At 41.6% G+C, this 18,152-nt stretch overlaps 2 protein-coding genes and 1 non-coding gene across 3 annotated transcripts in view; 1 reads left to right on the top strand and 2 right to left on the bottom strand.

The window, feature by feature from the left end:
• Nucleotides 1-8,804, top strand: part of CAND2 (cullin associated and neddylation dissociated 2 (putative)) — a 47,591-nt gene extending 38,787 nt beyond the window's left edge. The window contains exons 12-15 of the mRNA XM_043976967.1: nt 526-695; nt 3,078-3,242; nt 5,401-5,508; nt 7,020-8,804. Of these exons, the coding sequence (XP_043832902.1) occupies nt 526-695; nt 3,078-3,242; nt 5,401-5,508; nt 7,020-7,247 (671 nt within the window). The 3' untranslated portion in view covers nt 7,248-8,804. The remainder of the gene's footprint in view (nt 1-525; nt 696-3,077; nt 3,243-5,400; nt 5,509-7,019) is intronic.
• A 338-nt stretch (nt 8,805-9,142) lies between these two features.
• On the bottom strand, nt 9,143-14,490 carry RPL32 (ribosomal protein L32). Its single transcript, XM_043974662.1, has 4 exons — nt 14,397-14,490; nt 13,774-13,874; nt 10,040-10,221; nt 9,143-9,320 (listed from the first exon to the last, which is right to left on the bottom strand). Exons 2-4 carry the CDS (start codon nt 13,867-13,869, stop codon nt 9,191-9,193), a joined length of 408 nt encoding a protein of 135 aa, XP_043830597.1. The 5' UTR covers nt 13,870-13,874; nt 14,397-14,490; the 3' UTR covers nt 9,143-9,190.
• LOC122737785 lies at nt 13,948-14,089 on the bottom strand. The gene has a single exon (XR_006354560.1). It is a non-coding gene; the product is annotated as a small nucleolar RNA SNORA7 (small nucleolar RNA).
• Nucleotides 14,491-18,152: the final 3,662 nt, after the last annotated feature.

The following is an 18,152-nucleotide window of genomic DNA, read 5'->3' as shown; positions in this document are numbered from 1 at the left end:
TTTGTTCTATTAAATGTCATCACATTCCTTTTGGCTCATTACTCAAGCCTGTCAAGATCTTTTTGGAGCCTGAATGTCATCCTGTGAGAGGTCTTTACAAAGCATGGTGAGAGCTCTGGCCTTGGAGACACAGGAGCTGAGTTCGAATGCCACTGATGATGCTTACTACTCTTGTCACCCAGGATGAATCACTTCCTCTCCTCAGGTCTCCCTTCTTTAAGAGAGAGGGTTGGACTGGATGCCCTCTGGGGTCCCCCCTCGAAGGGAGGGGCAGTTTTCTGCCTTTCTTTGTATCGCCAGTACTGAACACAATGCTAGAAGCTAAATAAGTACCTGTTGACTTGATTTAACTATATGAGCCTGGGAATACAACACTTAGTAGCCTTAGTAACTTGAGGCACAGTTGTGGAACTTGGTTTTCTGTTGTTTTTATTTAAAAGCTAGATTGTTCTGTGGTTGTCGCCCTCACTCATATGTGTGTGTATGTTTGCATTTTCTTCTTCCTCTCCCCCTCCCACCCCTCAGGGGATTTCTTAAAGACCCTTCAGGACCCTGACCTAAATGTCAGGCGGGTAGCTCTGGCCTTATTCAACTCAGCTGCTCATAACAAGCCCTCCCTCATCCGAGACTTTCTGGACAACACACTGCCCCACTTGTACACAGAGACCAAGGTCCGAAAGGAGCTCATCCGAGAGGTGAGTGGGCGGTGCAGGGTGAGAATTGGGCAGGTGATGCAGAGGGAGATGCATGCCATGCTGTGTCCTCACAAGCTGATGGAGGAAGAATCATTTCAAGGTTAATTTACTGCCAAATACAGCCCCCATTTCTAACAACTTCTCCCTGGGGGATGGCAAGGTGGCGTACTGAGTAAGAGCACTCAATTTGGAATCTGAAAGACCTGGGTTCAAATCCAGCCTCAGACACTTAATAGCCTTGGGCAAGTCACTTAACCTCTTAAGTCTTGATTTCCTCATCTGTGAAAGGTACCTACCTCATAAGGGTGGTTGTAAGGATGAAATGAGATGCTCTCTATAAAGTGCTACATAAATGCTGCCAGCTGCTGCTCACCATTATGGTAGGAACACAGAGATCTTCAGCTATTCCCTAGTTGAACCATAGTTGGAGACTTTGTTCTCTGTGCCAAATTTTAAGGATATTGACAAGGTTGGGTGTGTCCAGGAGTAGAAGGGAAGAAAGGTGAGAGGGCTGGAGATAATACTATCAGTTAAGCATTAGGTGAAGAAACCGTGTGTGTGTGTGTGTGTGTGTGTGTGTGTGTGTGTGTGTGTGTGTGTGTGTATTATTTTGAAGAGAAAACTTAGGAGTCAGTCCATAAACATTAAGTGACAATTGTGTGCCAGGCCCTGTGCCAATCCTATCAGATTGGCTAACATGACAAAAAGGGAAAATGATAAATGGATAGGACGTGGAAAAATTGGGACACTAATGCACTGTTGGTATGGTTGAGAACTGATCTGACCATTCTGAAGAAACATTTGAAACTATGACTAAAGGACTATAAAACTGTGCAAACCCTTTGACCCAGAAATACCACTTTTATGTCTGTATCCCAAAGAGATCAAAGAAAAGTAAAAAAGGACCTATATGTACAAAAATATTTGTAGCAGGTCTTTTTGCAGTGGCAAAGAATTAGAAATTGAAAGAATGCCCATCAACTGGGGAAGTGATTAACAAGTTGTAGGATAGGATTGCAATGGAATACTGTTGTGCTATAAGAAATGACAAATGGGGGGGGCAGCTAGGTGGCATAGTGGATAGAGCACTGGCCCTGGAATCAGGAGGACCTGAGTTCAAATCCGGCCTCAGACACTTAACACTTACTAGCTGTGTGACCCTGGGCAAGTCACTTAACCCCAATTGCCTCACTAAAAAAAAGAAAAGAAAAGAAAAGAAAAGAAAAGAAAAGAAAAGAAAAGAAAAGAAAAGAAAAGAAAAGAAAAGAAAAGAAAAGAAAAGAAAAGAAAAGAAAAGAAAAGAAAAGAAAAGAAATGACAAACAGGGAAGCTAGATGGCACAGTGGATAAAGCACCAGCCCTGGATTCAGGAGGACCTGAGTTCAAATCCGGCCCCAGACACTTAACACTTACTAGCTGTGTGACCCTGGGCAAGTCACTTAATCCCAATTGCCTCACCAAAAAAAAAAAAGAAAGAAAGAAAGAAAGAAATGACAAACAAGATGCTTTCAGAAAAATTGGGAAGATGTATATGAATTGATGCAGCAGAACCAGATCATTGTACACAGTAACAGCAATATTATAATGATGATCATTTATAAATGTCTTAGTTATTCTGAGACAATTCCAAAAGACTTGTGATGAAAAATGCTGTTCACCTCCAGAGAGAGAACTAATTAATTCTGATTGCAGATTGAAGCATACTTTTTTCATTTTATTTTTTTCTTGCCTTTTTTTTTTTGCAACATGGGTAATATGGGCATATGCTTTGTATGCTATATCACTTGCCTCCTCATAGGTTGGAGGAGGGGGCAGCGAGGAGGGAGAGAATTTGGAACTCAAATATTTTTTTAAATGAATGTTAGATGAAACTAAGTTTTGCATGACTGCACATTTATAACCTATACCAAAGTACTTGCCTTCTCAGTGGTGGGGCAGGGAAAGGAGGGAAAGAATTTGGAACCTGACATTTTAAAATGAATGTTATACATTGTTTTTACATGTAATAGGGGAAAAATATTCAATTTTTAAAAAATGAATGTTATAAGTAAATTAATAAAGAAAAAGGAAAAAAATGGTAGTGAGTTCCCTGTCACTGAAAGTGTTCAGTGGCCCTTTGGTGGGTGGAGGTGTTGTCAAGTTGAATCCTGAGCTTGCATAAACAAAGCTATCGATTAAATTTTTTTTTTAATTTAAAAAAAATTAGATGTGACTGGTAAAGGTCCTTTTCACCTCTGACACTGTGTTCTCTGAGTTTAGGACAGGTGGTAGAGCTTTCTGGGCCAACACTGCCCCCCAGTGGTCACTGTGGCTACCAGGGGAGTCTCTGTTATTCCTACAAAATCTGCCTTCCCCTCAGACTTTGTGTTGACTTCTCCACAGGTGGAGATGGGGCCGTTCAAGCACACTGTGGATGACGGGCTGGATGTCAGGAAAGCAGCCTTTGAGTGCATGTACACACTCCTGGAGAGCTGCCTGGACCGACTGGATATCTATGAGTATTTAAACCACGTGGAAGATGGGCTCAAGGATCACTATGACATCAGGGTAAGAACGGCATCCCAGACTCTCCTTCCAGCAGTGTGATCACTTTCTGTTTTTAGTCATTGGTACCATTATTTCTCAGCCAAGCACCAGTCCCCTTCCAACTTTGACAGTCTCTTCCAAGATACTTCTAGCTCTGATATTTTCTGTTCTAACATCTTTCCCAATCTCGGTCTATTTATTTATTTGTTTTTGTGGGGGCAATGAATGTTAAGTGACTTGGCCAGGGTCACACAGTAGTGTCAGGTGTCTGAGTCCATATTTGAACTCAGGTCCTCCTGAATCCAGGGCTGGTGTTTTATCCACTGTACCACCTAGCTGCTCCTTCTCGGTCTATTATTTTTTTTAATTTAATTGATAACTTTGTTTGCTATCACCTTCATTTCCACAGTTACCTCTCCCCTTCCTGTACCCACTGAGTCATCCCTCATGACAAAAAATAAAGAAGAAAAGGGGGAGGGGGAGAGAGTTCAGAAAAATTGAACCAGACATCATCTGATTCAGATAGCATAACTATATTGTTCTATACCCATAGTCCTTTCCCACTACAAAAAAGGGAGTAAGGTTCATTAAGAAATTATTTTTTTTTGTTTTTTTTTTATTATGAAAGTATTTTATTATTTTCCAGTTACATGAAGAGATAGTTTTCAACATTTGGGGGTTTTTTTGTTGTTTTTTTTTGCGGGGCAATGGGGGTTAAGTGACTTGCCCAGGGTCACACAGCTATTAAGTGTCAAGTGTCTGAAGCCGGATTTGAACTCAGGTACTCCTGAATCCAGGGCTGGTGCTTTATCCACTGCGCCACCTAGCTGCCCCTTCAACATTTGTTTTTATAAGATTTCTAGTTTCAAATTTTTCTCCCTCCCTCCCCCCTCCCCAAGACAGCAAGTAATCTGATATAATAGGTTAAACATTAAACATATTTCTGCATTAGTCTTGCTGTGAAAGAAGAATTAGGGCAAAAAGAAAAAACCTTAAAAAAGAAAAACAGCACCAGAAAACAAGAAATAGTATGGTTCAATCTGCATTCATATTCCACAGTTCTTTTTCTGGATTTGGAAAGCATTTTCCATCATGAGCCCCTTGGAACTATCTTGTACCATTGTATTGCTGAGAAGAGTCAAGTCTATCACAGTTGATCAACACACAATGTTGCTGATACTGTGTACAATGTTCTCTTGGTTCTGCTCATCTCATTCATCATCAGTTCATGCAAGTCCTTCAGGTTTCTCTGAAATCTGCCTGCTCATCGTTTCTTTTAGCACAATAGTATTCCATTACATTCATATACCAAAGCTTGTTCAGCCTTTCCCCAACTGATGGGCAATCCCTCAATAAGAAATTATTCCTACAAGAATATATATATATATATATATATACACATATATATACACATATATATATATTTGCACGCACAGATGTCTTATACATGTATAGGTATGGATATATTTACATGTGTTATAAACACACACATATAGTGTGTCTGTGTATGTTGGGTGATATGATTTCCAAAGTCCCTTCCCATTCTAAAAATCCAGTGTTCTTATCCATACCTTGTCCTCTCATCCCCATAACTGTTGTTAACACCATGTATGAGAATCATAGAGCTGGGAGGGGACTTAGACTAGATGTTAAGCATTTTATGTACAACTTCCCCATCAAGTGTCCATCCAGCTTCTGCTTGAAGGGGGGCTCACTCACTGACAAAGATTTTTCACTTTGAAAACCCTTCTTATATTTACTTTTTTTTTTTTTTGAGGCAATCAGGGTTAAGTGATTTACCCAGGGTCACACAGCTAGTAAGTGTCTGAGGCTGGATTTGAACTCAGAGGAAGATCCAGTCTCAAAGAAAACAAAACAAAAAAGTTCTTTTTCCTGGATGTCAAGATGATCGAGTCAAGATGACCCGATTTCAGATCCAGTCTCCAATACTGCAGATGTGTGGAGACAGGTCTTTTCAAAGCAGAATCCTTCCTCCTCTGCCCCTTCCTTCCCCAAGAATCCACAGAATCAGGATTATTTCGTAGCTTTTACCAACTGAGCTGTGGGGGAGGAAATAGGAAGAATGTGGATTCTTTGGGGAACACTGCATTGGGACTGGGGGAGGTCTAGAATTCTGTTTGTCCTTCCACAAGGAATCCCTTTTCTCCCCGCTTGTCAGATGCTGACTTTCATCATGTTGGCCCGACTGTCCACCCTGTGTCCCAACACCGTCCTGCAGAGGCTGGATCGCCTGGTGGAACCACTTCGAGCGACCTGCACCTCCAAGGTAGGCTCCTCCCTCCCCAAAGGGGGCACTTTGGCCCTTGGCCTTGGAGGATGGAACCAGCAACACAAGTTGGTGAAGCAGTCAGAGGGTGGTCCATGGGAGAGGGGCAAGGCTTGAGCCTGGGGAAGGCCTTAGACATTAGAGATTTTTATGGGCATGGAGGCCAGGATGTTCACAATGTCTTCAGGAAGCAGGGCCAGACTAATTCCTACAGCAGGATAGGGTAGGGATTGGACTTGTGATTTCATTGGTAACAGGGAGCTTGCCAGATGAAGGAACTCCTCTGTCCAGTGTAGATGAGATGGATTTGCTTTTTGTTCTACACCGCAAGCTTAACAGGAAGGTCTGTTATTCTAGGATTTTGTGATTGAGGGGCTGTGTGGCTTAGTAGGCAGTTTGCTGAACCTGAGTTCAAATTCTGCCTTAAAATACCAGTTGCATAATCTGCACCTAATATGTAGCCCTCTGGGGCAGGGCACTTAACACGTTGAGGCTTCCATTTTTTTCATAGGAAGAACAGCACCTACCTCAGAAAGATGAGGCCTAAGGGGAAGGGAAAGGAATAAGCATTTATATGGTACCTAACGATGTGCTGGGCACTGTTCTGAGAGCTTTACAATTGTCCTTACAACGATCCTGGAAGGTAGACACTGTTATCCCCTTTTTACACTTGAGGAAACCAAAGCAGACAAGAGTTAAGTGACTTTCTCAGGGTCACACAGCTAGTGTGAGGCTGGATCTGAACTTGAATCTTCTTGACTCCAGGCGTACTTTGCAAATGTCAGCTAAAGCCATGCATCTGTTGTTACACACTATTTTGTCTGGCAAATGCCAACATTTGATTTCTTCATGGACTAAATCATCTCTGCCTTTTGCCCTTTAGCGGACTGCTTATTAACGATTTTGATTCAGGCCAGCACCTCCTCTACAACCTTCCTAGAAGCTGAAGTTTCATTGATACCTTGTGACTTAACATCAATTATCTCCACTAACCCCGCTTCCAGACCAAATTCTCCCTTGTGATAAAGAAAACCCCAGATCTCTTACACAGACCAATAGCAGATAACATATACGATGTTATGTATTGGGTAGTTCTCATGTTTCCTTTATCTATTCATTGGTTTTTCAACATTTTTAGTCATTTTAAACATTTTGGGCTTATTGTTCTCTTGATTTTATGTAAGTTCATACAGATCATTCCCCATTTCTTTGAATTCCTTGCTTATTTCCTAACTGTAAAATAATTTCGTTATTCATATGCCAATTGATGGGCAACCCACTTTTGCTCCAGCTCGTTTTTAAACAAAAACAATAAGGAAGGTCCACGTCTGTCATGGACCTGGAGAAATCAGATCATCAAAAGTAGAAGATACCCATCTGTTTCATGTTACGGGAAACCCCAGACAGAAAAACGAATCTACAGAGCTAGTCAAGAGCCAAGAAGTCCCAACAATGAGAAATCGGTTCGTTGGCTCTCTCTCAAATGACGCATTTCTTACTTCCCATTTTAGGTAAAAGCTGGTTCAGTCAAACAAGAATTTGAAAAGCAAGATGAACTCAAGCGCTCCGCTATGAGAGCCGTGGCCGCCCTACTGACCATACCAGAGGTGGAAAAAAGCCCAGTGATGGCAGAATTCTCTTCTCAGATCAGATCCAACCCTGAAATGGCGGCTCTCTTTGAAAGCATTCAGAAGGACTCGGCTCCCTTATATGCTCCAGAGTCGATGGATCTAAGTTAATGGCCTCTGCTTTTCTGGTCAAAATATAAACCCTCTATTAGTGGAACAGATTCCTAACAAGCAAGTTGAGGACCCCCCAACTCAGTCAGAGCCATCACCTCCTAGGATCTGGGGTAAACCCACTTGTTTTCTGTCTTGGCCTCCATTGCAGGTATCTCAGTGCCCAGAATGGTGCTATCCCAATACTTTGTCTGGTGACCCCAATCTGACGGCAGAGACCAGAGCTGAAGGGTCAAGCAGAATGCTGTGGAATAGCTAAACCCTCTCAGTTCAAGGACATGTTTGAGACTACTAAGCAGGGTCACCAGGAAAAAAACACTATGAAAGAAAGGTTTCTGTCTTTATATAAAAATGAGGGTTTTTAGAGTTTCTATATTGCACATTATCTGAAGTGTTCCCCATGTTCTACGTTTAGAGACTCAGTAGATCTCTGAGTGGAAGACACTGTGAAAAAAGCAAGATGAGTAACTGAAAGGGAGCTTCCCTGAGGGGAGACAGACTCCCCCCACATCTAGCTCCTCCTTTCCCTTTATTGCTTGAAATTTTTGAGTTTAATACTCAATTGGGTAAATAGAGCATTCTTTAAAAAATATTAAGTATACTTCTGGCAAAGTTAGGTCCTCATCAATCACTATCATCACAAATGGTTTTAAAAACCTGTTCTCAGCTAGTCTGTTTTTCCCTCTAGATTCTGATGGTACTGATCACATCCATGGCTTATCACTGAATACAAGAATTTTGATCAGGACAAAGGGAGGAAAATAATTTTGGAGTTTGTCCATGGAATTACTCCCCTCCAATCAGAGGGAAAAAAAATCACCTGAAAATGTGATTTCCTCAAGGGGCTAGCCTCCTAACCCTAAATAGGACAAATGAATTAGTGAATTTAAGGCAGCATTTAAGGATGTGGAATTCTAAGGACAGGGGAGAAATAGAAGGGAGGAGGGCAGCTCATTCAAGACTCCCAGTATTTGCATATAAGGGATAGACTAGGGATCAAGTCCTAGAAAATCACAGGAAGATGTTGGGTTCCCTCTCTGTATCATCTTAAAAGCACCCTGTGTTAGCCCCAAATTCTCTTCCAAACGGCAATGTTTCTAAGAAGCTGTTTGCAGGAATGTTATCTATCACCTCAAAACAGGATTCTAATTGAGAAGCTTTACTACCCACAGGACCCTAACTCCAAGCCATGCGAGGCTTGTCAAAAATGGAGTCAAGGATGCCCTTTTTTTGAGGCCCACTCTGCTATTTAATATTTAAGTAATTTGGGATGTTGGGTTTCTATTCTGTTTGACAAAGCCAATAAATCAAAGGTAAAATATCTGCTTCTATTGAAGTTTCTCTTCAAACTCATCCATCCAAGGTACTAACAAAGTTAAGAAATGTTACTGCATAACATAACTTGATCCATGCTCTCTGACATTTGTGAGTAATGACCCAAGTAGAAGATATTCATGAAAATAAGTTTAACTTTCCACCAAAACCTAGGAGAGAAAAAGAGAATGCTTCTTTAAGTGGGGCAATGAGGGTTAAGTGACTTGCCCAGGGTCACACAGCTAGTTTAGTGTCAAGTGACTGAGGCCGGATTTGAACTCAGGTCCTCCTGACTCTAGGGCCAGTGCTCTATCCACTGCGCCACCTAGCTGCCCCTGGGAGAAGCATTCTTCTTTTTTTTTTTTTTTTTGGTGAGGCAATTGGGGTTAAGTGACTTGCCTAGGGTCACACAGCTAGTAAGTGTTAAGTGTCTGAGGCCGGATTTGAACTCAGGTACTCCTGAATCCAGGGCCGGTGCTTTATCCACTGTGCCACCTAGCTGCCCCTTGGGAGAAGCATTCTTAACCACCCACAATGGTTAGGGGAAATTCCATAATGACTTCAAAAACAAAACCAGATGGTTTTTGTCATTGGTGGTTTATTTAACACAAATAAAAATGTGCAAATTTTTACTCATTTTCTTCACTCCTCAGTCTAGCGTTTGGATTGGTAATCTTGATGGCTAGCTGAGCTGCTCTCTCAACTATGACTTTCCGATTCTTCGAGGAAACATTGTGAGCAATTTCAGCACAGTAAGATCTGTAAAAAGATTGATTGATTTGATTAAAAACCAAGCCAGGTCACCAGCACCTACTATGGGCCAAGCCCAATGCTGCTAAGCATTTTTTAAAACAAAGATTACCTCATAAAATGTACAGGAAATATAATTGGTTTAATTAAGAGACCAGGAAAAGTCCAAAGAAACATTTAAATGGCTTTAGTTGATATTTTATGTAAAAGTCAATATTTATTACAGCCTTTCCCTTTTAAAGAGCTGCTTGTCGTCAAGATATTTAAAGCCCAAACCACATCCTGCATATCCTGTCCTGTTAGCATTAACTGAATGGAAGGTTCTGGATCCCTGAAGTAATACAACAAAAACGGCACTTAACTGCCTAAGCTTCAAGTCAGAGTGATTGTAAAAATGGTTGTGCCAGCAAATTAACAAAATAGTTTGGTTGCCTTCATTCATGGTTGTAGAGAGAAGACCCTATTCTCCCACTAAATAGCTACAGAACCTTCATTAAGTTACCTGGTACCCCATTTCCAGCCAAAAGGAAAGGGGATCAGTCAGATAGGGCCCTGAGTGGAGGCATACATTTTTACACAATTTCGTATTTACAAGTTAATGGACATAAACTATAGGGTCCACAGACAGTTTGGCAAACACTGATCTACAAGTTAGGAAACCAATGCACAAGCACAGCAATCACAAATTTCTCAAGAGCAGAGAGTTGCTGATGTTCACATTAACTTACTTGTTGCACATCAGCAGCACTTCTAGCTCTTTGACATTGTGCACCAGAAACTTCCTGAATCCACTAGGTAACATGTGTTTTGTCTTCTTATTGCTTCCATAACCAATATTGGGCATCAAGATCTGGCCCTTGAATCGTCTTCGCACTCTGTTGTCAATGCCTCTTGGTTTACGCCAGTTTCTCTATAATTTAAAAAAAAAAAAAAGTAAAATTACATGACCTCAAAGCCAGGGTATCACATCTTACAGAGAGACTCCACAAGACTCCTTTTACCACCCCCCCCACCTCATTATCCTTGATGTAGCCTCGTTAGCCACTTTAACCATCTGGTGCCAAAGCATGCTTCATACCCAATGCTACCAGGACAACCAGGGCCTACCCACCTACCTCCTTTCCATCTGTCTCTTGAAATGACAGCACCAAACCATGCTACTACTGCCCTAAATCTCTAGGTATAACCCCAGACCAAAATTTCTTTCCCTTACCTCCCCTTATAAAATACAAACTAGAAGCAAGGAACATGCTTCTAATCCTATCTAGAGTGCCTGACACAAAGTGCTCACTCACCATTCATAAAACATCTTTTTTTGAAAGGACACACTGTTTTAGGAACTGGAATGATCAAAAGCAGACCTTTTTCAAGCAGTAACCTGGAAGTTACCTTGGCCAAGCTCCCCATTTTACAGATTAGGAAACTGGTTAAGTAGCAGAATATGGGAGTAGAACCAAGGTCTTCAAACCCTAAGCTTCTGCCACATATACTGCTAAGAGAATGCCTCCCTGTGAGTCTACCTGCCAAACAAACCCAGAACTATATGACCATTATTTGTGTGAAGTGTTCTTTAATTTATAAAGTCAGATCTAAACAAATGGAAAAATATTAATTGCTCATGGGTAACCTGAACGAATAAAAACGACAATTCTACCTAAATGTATTTACTTGCCATATTAATCAAAACTACAAAAAACCCAAAAAACAAAAACAACTCACCTACCAAAATATTTTAGAGCTAGAAAAAATAGTAGCAAAAATTCACCTTGAAGAACAAAAGGTCAAGAATATAAAGGGAATCAATGGGGAAAAAATGCAAAGGAAAGTGGCCTAGCCATACCAGATCTCAAATTGTACCACAAAGTGGTTAATCATCAAAACAACCTGCTACTGGATAGAGTGGATCAGTGGAATAGATTAGGAATACACAGTAGTAAATGACCAAAGTAATCTAGTGTTTGATCAACCTAAAGACCCAAGCTTTTGGGAAAAGACAAAAATTGCTGAAAAACTAGAAAAATCACAGGCAAAAACTAGGTAGAGACCAACACCTTCTACCATATACCAAGATACAGTCAAAATGGGCACATGATTTAAGACATATGGGGTGATACCACAAGCAAATTAGGGGGAGCATGGAATATTTTACCTATCAGATCTATGGATAAAGGAAGAATTTAGAACCAAACAAGAGAGAGGATTACAAGATGTAAAATGCATAATTTTGATAATGTTAAAAAAGGTTTTACAAACAAATAAATCCAATGCCACAAAGATTAGAAAACAGAAAGCTGGGAATTTTTTTATAGTATCTCTGAAAAAGGTCTCATTTCTCAAATATATAGAGAACCAAGTTAAATTTTTAAAATCCAAGTCATTCCCCAATTGGTAAATGTTTAAAGGATATGAATAGGCAGTTTTCAGACAAATAAATCAAAGCTATAGTCATGAAAAAATGCTCTAAATCCTAGCTTCTTAAACTGTAGGTCACATCCCCATCCATATGGGGTCTCATAACTCAATTAGGGGCTGTGAAAAATTTGGCAACCATGGGTCATGTAAAAATTTCTGGGGGTGGGGTAGAGAGTAGGAAAAGTTTAAAAAGTTTAAGAAGCCCTGATCTAAATCACTACTGATTAAAGAAGTGCTCATTAAAACAACTTTGAGATATCACACTAACATGACAGAAAAGGAAATGTTAAATGTTGGAGGGGAGGTGGAAAAATTGGGACACTAATGGATGGTGGAGTTGTGAACTGGTCCAACCATTCTGGAGACCGATTTGGAACTATTTCCAAAGTGCTATGAAACTGCCTCTTTGACCTAGCAATACCACTAGGTCTGTATGCCAGAGACTTTTTTTTTAATTAATAAAGTATTTTATTTTTTTCCCGTTACATGTAAAGATAGTTCTCAACTTTTGTTATACAAGCTTTCCAATTTCAGATTTTTCTCCCTCCCTCCCCCTGACAGCAGGTAATCTGATATAGGTTACACACACACCAACATTAAACATATTTCTGCATTAGTCATCAGAGACTTTTTAAAAAGGGAAAAGGACCTATTTGTGCAAAAATATTTATAGCAGCTCTTTTTATGTTGGCAAAGAATTGGAAATAGAGAGGATGTCCATCAATTGGGGAATAGCTTAACAAATTGTTGTATGACAGTAGGGAGAAATGAGCGAATTAATTTCAGAAAAACCTGGCCTTACATAAACTAATGCAAAGTGTCATGAGCAGAACCAGAACACTGTGCACTAACAGCCAACATTCTCAGATGGATCAATTGTGAATGACTTAGCTAATTCTCAGCAAACACAAATGATCCAAGACAATTCCAAAAGACTCATGAGAAATGTTACCCACCACCAAAGAACGAATGGGGTCTGAATGCAGATAGAAGCATACTATTTTTCGCTTTATTTTTCTGTGCGATTTTGGGGTGTTTTATTTTATATGACCAATATGTAAATGGTTTTACAAGCTTGCAAATGCATAACCTATATCAAATAGCTTATAGTCTCTCAAAAACAGAGCCAGGAGTTTTTGGAACCCAAAAATTTAAGTAACTAATGTTAAAATTTCAGTGTTTTTAAAAAACATGTAGGGGCAGCTAGGTGGCGCAGTGGATAGAGCACCGGCCCTGGAGTCAGGAGTACCTGAGTTCAAATCCGGCCTTAGACACTTAACACTTACTAGCTGTGTGACCCTGGGCAAGTCACTTAACCCCAATTGCCTCACTGAAAAAAAAAATTAAAAAAAAAAAAACATGTAACTAGGGAAAAAAATAAAATATTCCAAAATAATGGAGAACAATTTGACATAATAAACCAGGCTGTAAACTGAACCTAATTATTAAAAAAAAAACACACACAACCCTCCCGGAACTTAAGGAGGAAGTCAAAGTGCAATTCTCACATATATATTTCATTCTCATTCTCATTCTCATTCTCTTTTTCTCTCTCTCTCTCACACACACACACACACACACACACTTTCAGGCAACACAATGTGCTCAGTGAAAGAAACGCCAGATGAAATTAATCAACCATGAGACCAGGGCCCAAGCTCTACCACCCCCCTCTGACCCTACAAGAGTGACTCTCCCACGGGGGTGGGGGATTTGGTAGCAAGTATTTGCTAAGGGCCTACTAGGTGCCAAGGCCTTCATAAACCTCCTGACCTTCACAGCCACCTAGGAGGTAGGCGTTACGATCATTCCCATTTCACGGTTGAGGAAACCGAGGCACACGTAGGTTAAGCGACCTGCCCTGTGTCAGGCAGAGGGGGCCCGGGTACAGACGCTTTTCAAGGTAGGAATGATGCCCGAGATCGATTCCACGACGCTGCGGCTGCACTCGTCCCCCGTAACCACGTACTGCACCCCCACCCCCGCGGCCCGGGGCCTGGCACGCGGCGGGCGCCTAATACGCGCGGCCCGGGCCGAGCCCCGCGCGTACCTTGATCTTGACATATCGGTCTGACTGGTGACGAATGAACTTCTTGGTCCTCTTCTTGACGATTTTGGGCTTCACGAGCGGTCTGAGGGCAGGCATGGTGCCTGGAAAACAAAAGCTAGGCCGTTACCCGGAGGCCGGCCGGGGCGGGGGGGAGATAGGGAGTGCGGGGCGGCCGCTTGTGGCAGATTATCTTCCGCTCGCTAGCCACGCGCCGAGGCGGGAGCGGAATGGGTGTTCCTCTGCAGGCCTCACTCTTCCTCCCGTAGCCGAAGCTGGAAGAGCACGGGGAGCTCTCCAGATGCGATCCAAGGAGGTCCAGGGTCCGCCGGAGCCAAGGGCGGGGAGAAAGGCAACGGGTCCCGAAAGTCCCGGGCACAGGCGGAAAAGGCGGACAGGGGCCTGGCTATACATAAGGTGGGACTGGGGGACGCGGAGGGCTCCGGGGCTCGCTATGAAGCAAGGCCTGGGCCTTTGGATACCACAGGGACAAGGAGGGTCTAGACGCCTCCTTCCCCAAATAGCGCCCGGGTGGCCCCCTTCGGGACCCACCGGCTGCTGCTTGCCGGGATATGCGACCCTCGGGGCCGCCGATGGGGCGAGGATGGCGATGGATTGTGACTTACCGGTGAAGAGAGAGCTGCCCCTCCTCGGGATGCGCCGAGGAAAAGAGAGAGAGAGAGAGAGAGAAGGAAAGACGTAGCGCAGGGGTTGATGGGACTTTACGTCCAAGTCCTGGAAGGGGAAGGAAGGCAGGCGCCACCACTGCGTAACCTAAAAGTGTCAAGTTATAGAGAGAAAAAAATTCTGAAAGATAGAGACTATAGCAATCTTATCACTTACCAGAACGATACTCAGATTCCTTACGAAGAAGCACGGATTTTTTATTTTAAACTTTATGTTGTAATTTGTAAGCTTCCAGGACCTGACAGGGAAAGTACTTCCTTCCGCCAGGAGTTGAAGTCTGTTCCCAGGAGTGGGATAAGTCTAAGGGCCACTTCCGCCAGTTCCTCCTCTCTACAGGCGTCCTCCCCCTTGCGACTGGGATCGACCCAAACCGGAAAGAGCTGAGTCACCCACGTGGATTTGTAAAAGGCTTTGCACGTTCAGGCTTCTTTCATTTTCCAAGTCAATTTTTAAGCAATATGTGACACTCTCTGTGCTAGTTGCAGAAATGCAATAGATTACAATAACAATTCGTGTAACATATTTAATTATTTAAATAAACAAATGTTTATTAAATTCCCCCTAGGTTGCAATAAATGTAGGGATTGCAATGACAATTCATGTATTCCTTCGACAAATGTTTTTTAAGTTCCCACTAGGTGCATGTTAAATTTTTTTAACAATCATTTTTTTTTTTTTAGTGAGGCAGTTGGGGTTAAGTGACTTGCCCAGGGTCATACAGCTAGTAAGTGTTAAGTGTCTGAGGCCGGATTTGAACTCAGGTACTCCTGAATCCAGGGCTGGTGCTCTATCCACTGCGCCATCTAGCTGCCCCTAACAATCATTTTTTAAAAAATCAAATATTTTATCCCAGTTACATGTTAAAATAATCCTTAATATTTTTTTAAAGTTCTGAGTTCCAAATTCTCTTCCTCCTCCCCCTTCCCTGAGACATTATCATTTTTTTTTAATTTTGAGTTCTGAATTCTCTTCCTCCCTCCTCTCCTTGAGAAGGTAAACAGTTTGATATTGATTATACATATGAAGTCATGCAAAATATATTTCCATATTAATCATGTTGAAAAAGAAAAAACAATAAAAAGAAAGTAAAAGAAAGCATGCTTCAATAAGCATTCAGAGTTCATCAGTTCTCTCCATGGAGGAGAATAGCATTTTTTTCATCATGTCTTTCAGAATTACCTTGGATCATTGTCTTGATCAGAGTAGCTAAGACTTTCACAATTGATCATCCTAACAATATTGCTGTTACTGTGTACAATTGTCTCCTGGTTCTGCTCACTTCACTCTGCATCAATTCATATATATCCTCCCAGGTTTTTCTGAAATCATCTTGTTCATTATTTGTTATAGCACAATAGTATTACATCACACTCATATACCATAACTTATTCAGCCATTCCTCAACTGACAGGCATCTCTTCAATTTCCAAATATTTGCCACTACAAAAAGCTGCTGTAAATAGTTTTTCTTTGATCACTTTGGGATGTAGACTTAGTAGTGGTATTGCTGGGTTAAAGGGGATTTCACAGTTTGATAGCCTTTTGGGTATGGTTCCAAATTGTTTTTCAGAATGGATGGACCAATTCATCACTCCATCAACAATGTACTAGTGTCCCAATTTTTCCACACCCCCTCCAGAATTTGTCATTTTCCTTTTTTAAAGTTGCTTTGACTTGTATTTCTCTCATCAGTACTAGGGGTAGCTAGGTGGTACAATGGATAGAATACTGAATTGGGAACTAGTGATGTGGGCTGGAATTTGGGGTCAAATTGATTGTGAGTCATCCCAAAAGAATTACAAGACTCAGTGACTCAGTTTCTCAAGTTTTATTGCAATACTGTGAGTGACCACAGGGAGAGAACCAGAATATTGGAAAGGTATCTCTCAAATAAGGAAAGGAAAGACAGTTATATTTTGTGGTAAAAAAATATGAAAGTTTTTTAACAGTCGGTTAGGATAACTGAAAGACGCCAGTTTTTTTAAGGACCACCCTTTCGGGAAGGAGACCAATGGCATGAGCTACACACGCCAGTCCGCCTGCTTCGCATGTCAGACTGCCTGCTAGCACTCCACTTCCGGGGTTCGAGCTTAAAAGGCAAGGAGAGAACGGAAGTGGGAGTTTTTTCCTACTCTGCTGGTCTCCTGACTGTGCTGCACAGGCTGATGCTGACAAGAGTTTGAGTGGGCCCGGCTCGCGGTTAGCAGCAGCACTCGCTTGACATGGTGTCTCTCTCTCCCCAAAGGTGGCCTTTGGCTTTTGGTGAGTTTTATACCAAATATAGACTAAGCTTAGATTTAAGACGATTTGTATTGTGTTTCTACTTTCCTATCCTTCTAATCAACATCACCTTGTGACTACCATACAATAAAAGCTCTAACTGGAAAACCAGAAGCTTCTTCCATTTACTAGTCTGGGAGATAAATTAAGGGAAAGGTTAAAGAGGGGAGATTTATGATCTAATATCCAATTTTAAATCTCACAATTTATAGTATGGATAAATTGATTATCAGTCTCATTATAATAATCTCCACCTTGGGGAGGTACAGGGGAGGGCCTGTCCTACTCATTATAATATTCTCCACCTAGGGGTGTTTCAGGGGAGGGCTTATCCTAATTTGGAATTCCTGGGGTCCTAAGCCAACCCCCCGAAGTGGGTACCTTTTTCAGTGGAGGTGTGTTTGGGGGATTTACACGTCATAAGGTGAATCTGGGGACAAATTGGGCCTTTTCTGTACATGTCTCTTTCTGATTCCCATGGTTAGTTTCAAAATATAATAATTTTTCATTAGAATTTCTATAGGTTGTCTTTTTCCTTTATTGTTATTTTGACCTGACCCGTTCTGGTCCATTATGGATGTTAATCACTATGAGTAGGAGAACCTAACATAAGTTATCCATTGACTGGGATCCAACTCCCTTTTAGAGCTAATATCTGTACTAGAGCTTGGGTCTTAGATTTTTCTATTAACCCTTTTTTGCCTCCTACATCACTAGGAAGACCCAACTTAATGAATTCAAATCCATCCTTAGACACTAGCTGTGTAAAAAGCAGAGACATCACCTTGCTGACAAAGTTCTATATAATCAAAGCTATGGTTTTTCCAGTATCAAAGTGAGGCTGTGTGGATAGAGCACCGGCCCTGGAGTCAGGAGTACCTGAGTTCAAAGCCGGCCTCAGACACTTAACACTTACTAGCTGTGTGACCCTGGGCAGGTCACTTAACCCCAATTGCCTCACTAAAAGAAAAAAAAAAAAGAAAGAAACAAAGTGAGGCTGTGAGGGTTGGACTATAATGAAAGCTGAGTGCTACAGAATCGATACTTTTGAATTGTGGTGCTGGAAAATACTTTTGAGAGTCACTTGGACAACAAGGACTTCAAATCAGTCAATATTTAAAGAAGTTAATTCAGGCTTTTCGCTGGAAGGTCAAATACTGAAGCTGAAGATTAAATACTTTGGCCACATAATGAGAAGATGAGCTTCATTGGAAAAGACCCTTATGTTGGGAAAGATTGAAGGCAAAAGGAAAAGGGGACAGAAGAGGATGAGACAGTGTCATGGAAGCAATGAACATGAACTTGGACAGATCTCGAGTGATAGTGGAAGGTAGAAGGAACTGGCATGCTATGGTCCATGGGGTCACAAAGAGTCAGACATGACTGGACAACTGAACAATGACAATCAGTAGTGA

This window comes from Dromiciops gliroides, chromosome 1 (genome assembly GCF_019393635.1).
Source record: "Dromiciops gliroides isolate mDroGli1 chromosome 1, mDroGli1.pri, whole genome shotgun sequence".
NCBI classification, from domain to species: Eukaryota; Metazoa; Chordata; class Mammalia; order Microbiotheria; family Microbiotheriidae; genus Dromiciops; species Dromiciops gliroides.
This window is presented reverse-complemented; position numbering and strand designations above follow the sequence as displayed.

Excerpts from the sequence above, each read along its gene's own strand:
- RPL32 (XM_043974662.1), bottom strand. The coding sequence starts at position 13,869 with ATGCCTGCCCTCAGACCGCTCGTGAAGCCCAAAATCGTCAAGAAGAGG. Across the intron at positions 10,222-13,773 it reads ACCGATATGTCAAGATCAAG|AGAAACTGGCGTAAACCAAG; the intron begins GTACGCGCGGGG and ends TTTAAATTATAG. Across the intron at positions 9,321-10,039 it reads GTGCTGCTGATGTGCAACAA|ATCTTACTGTGCTGAAATTG; the intron begins GTAAGTTAATGT and ends ATCTTTTTACAG.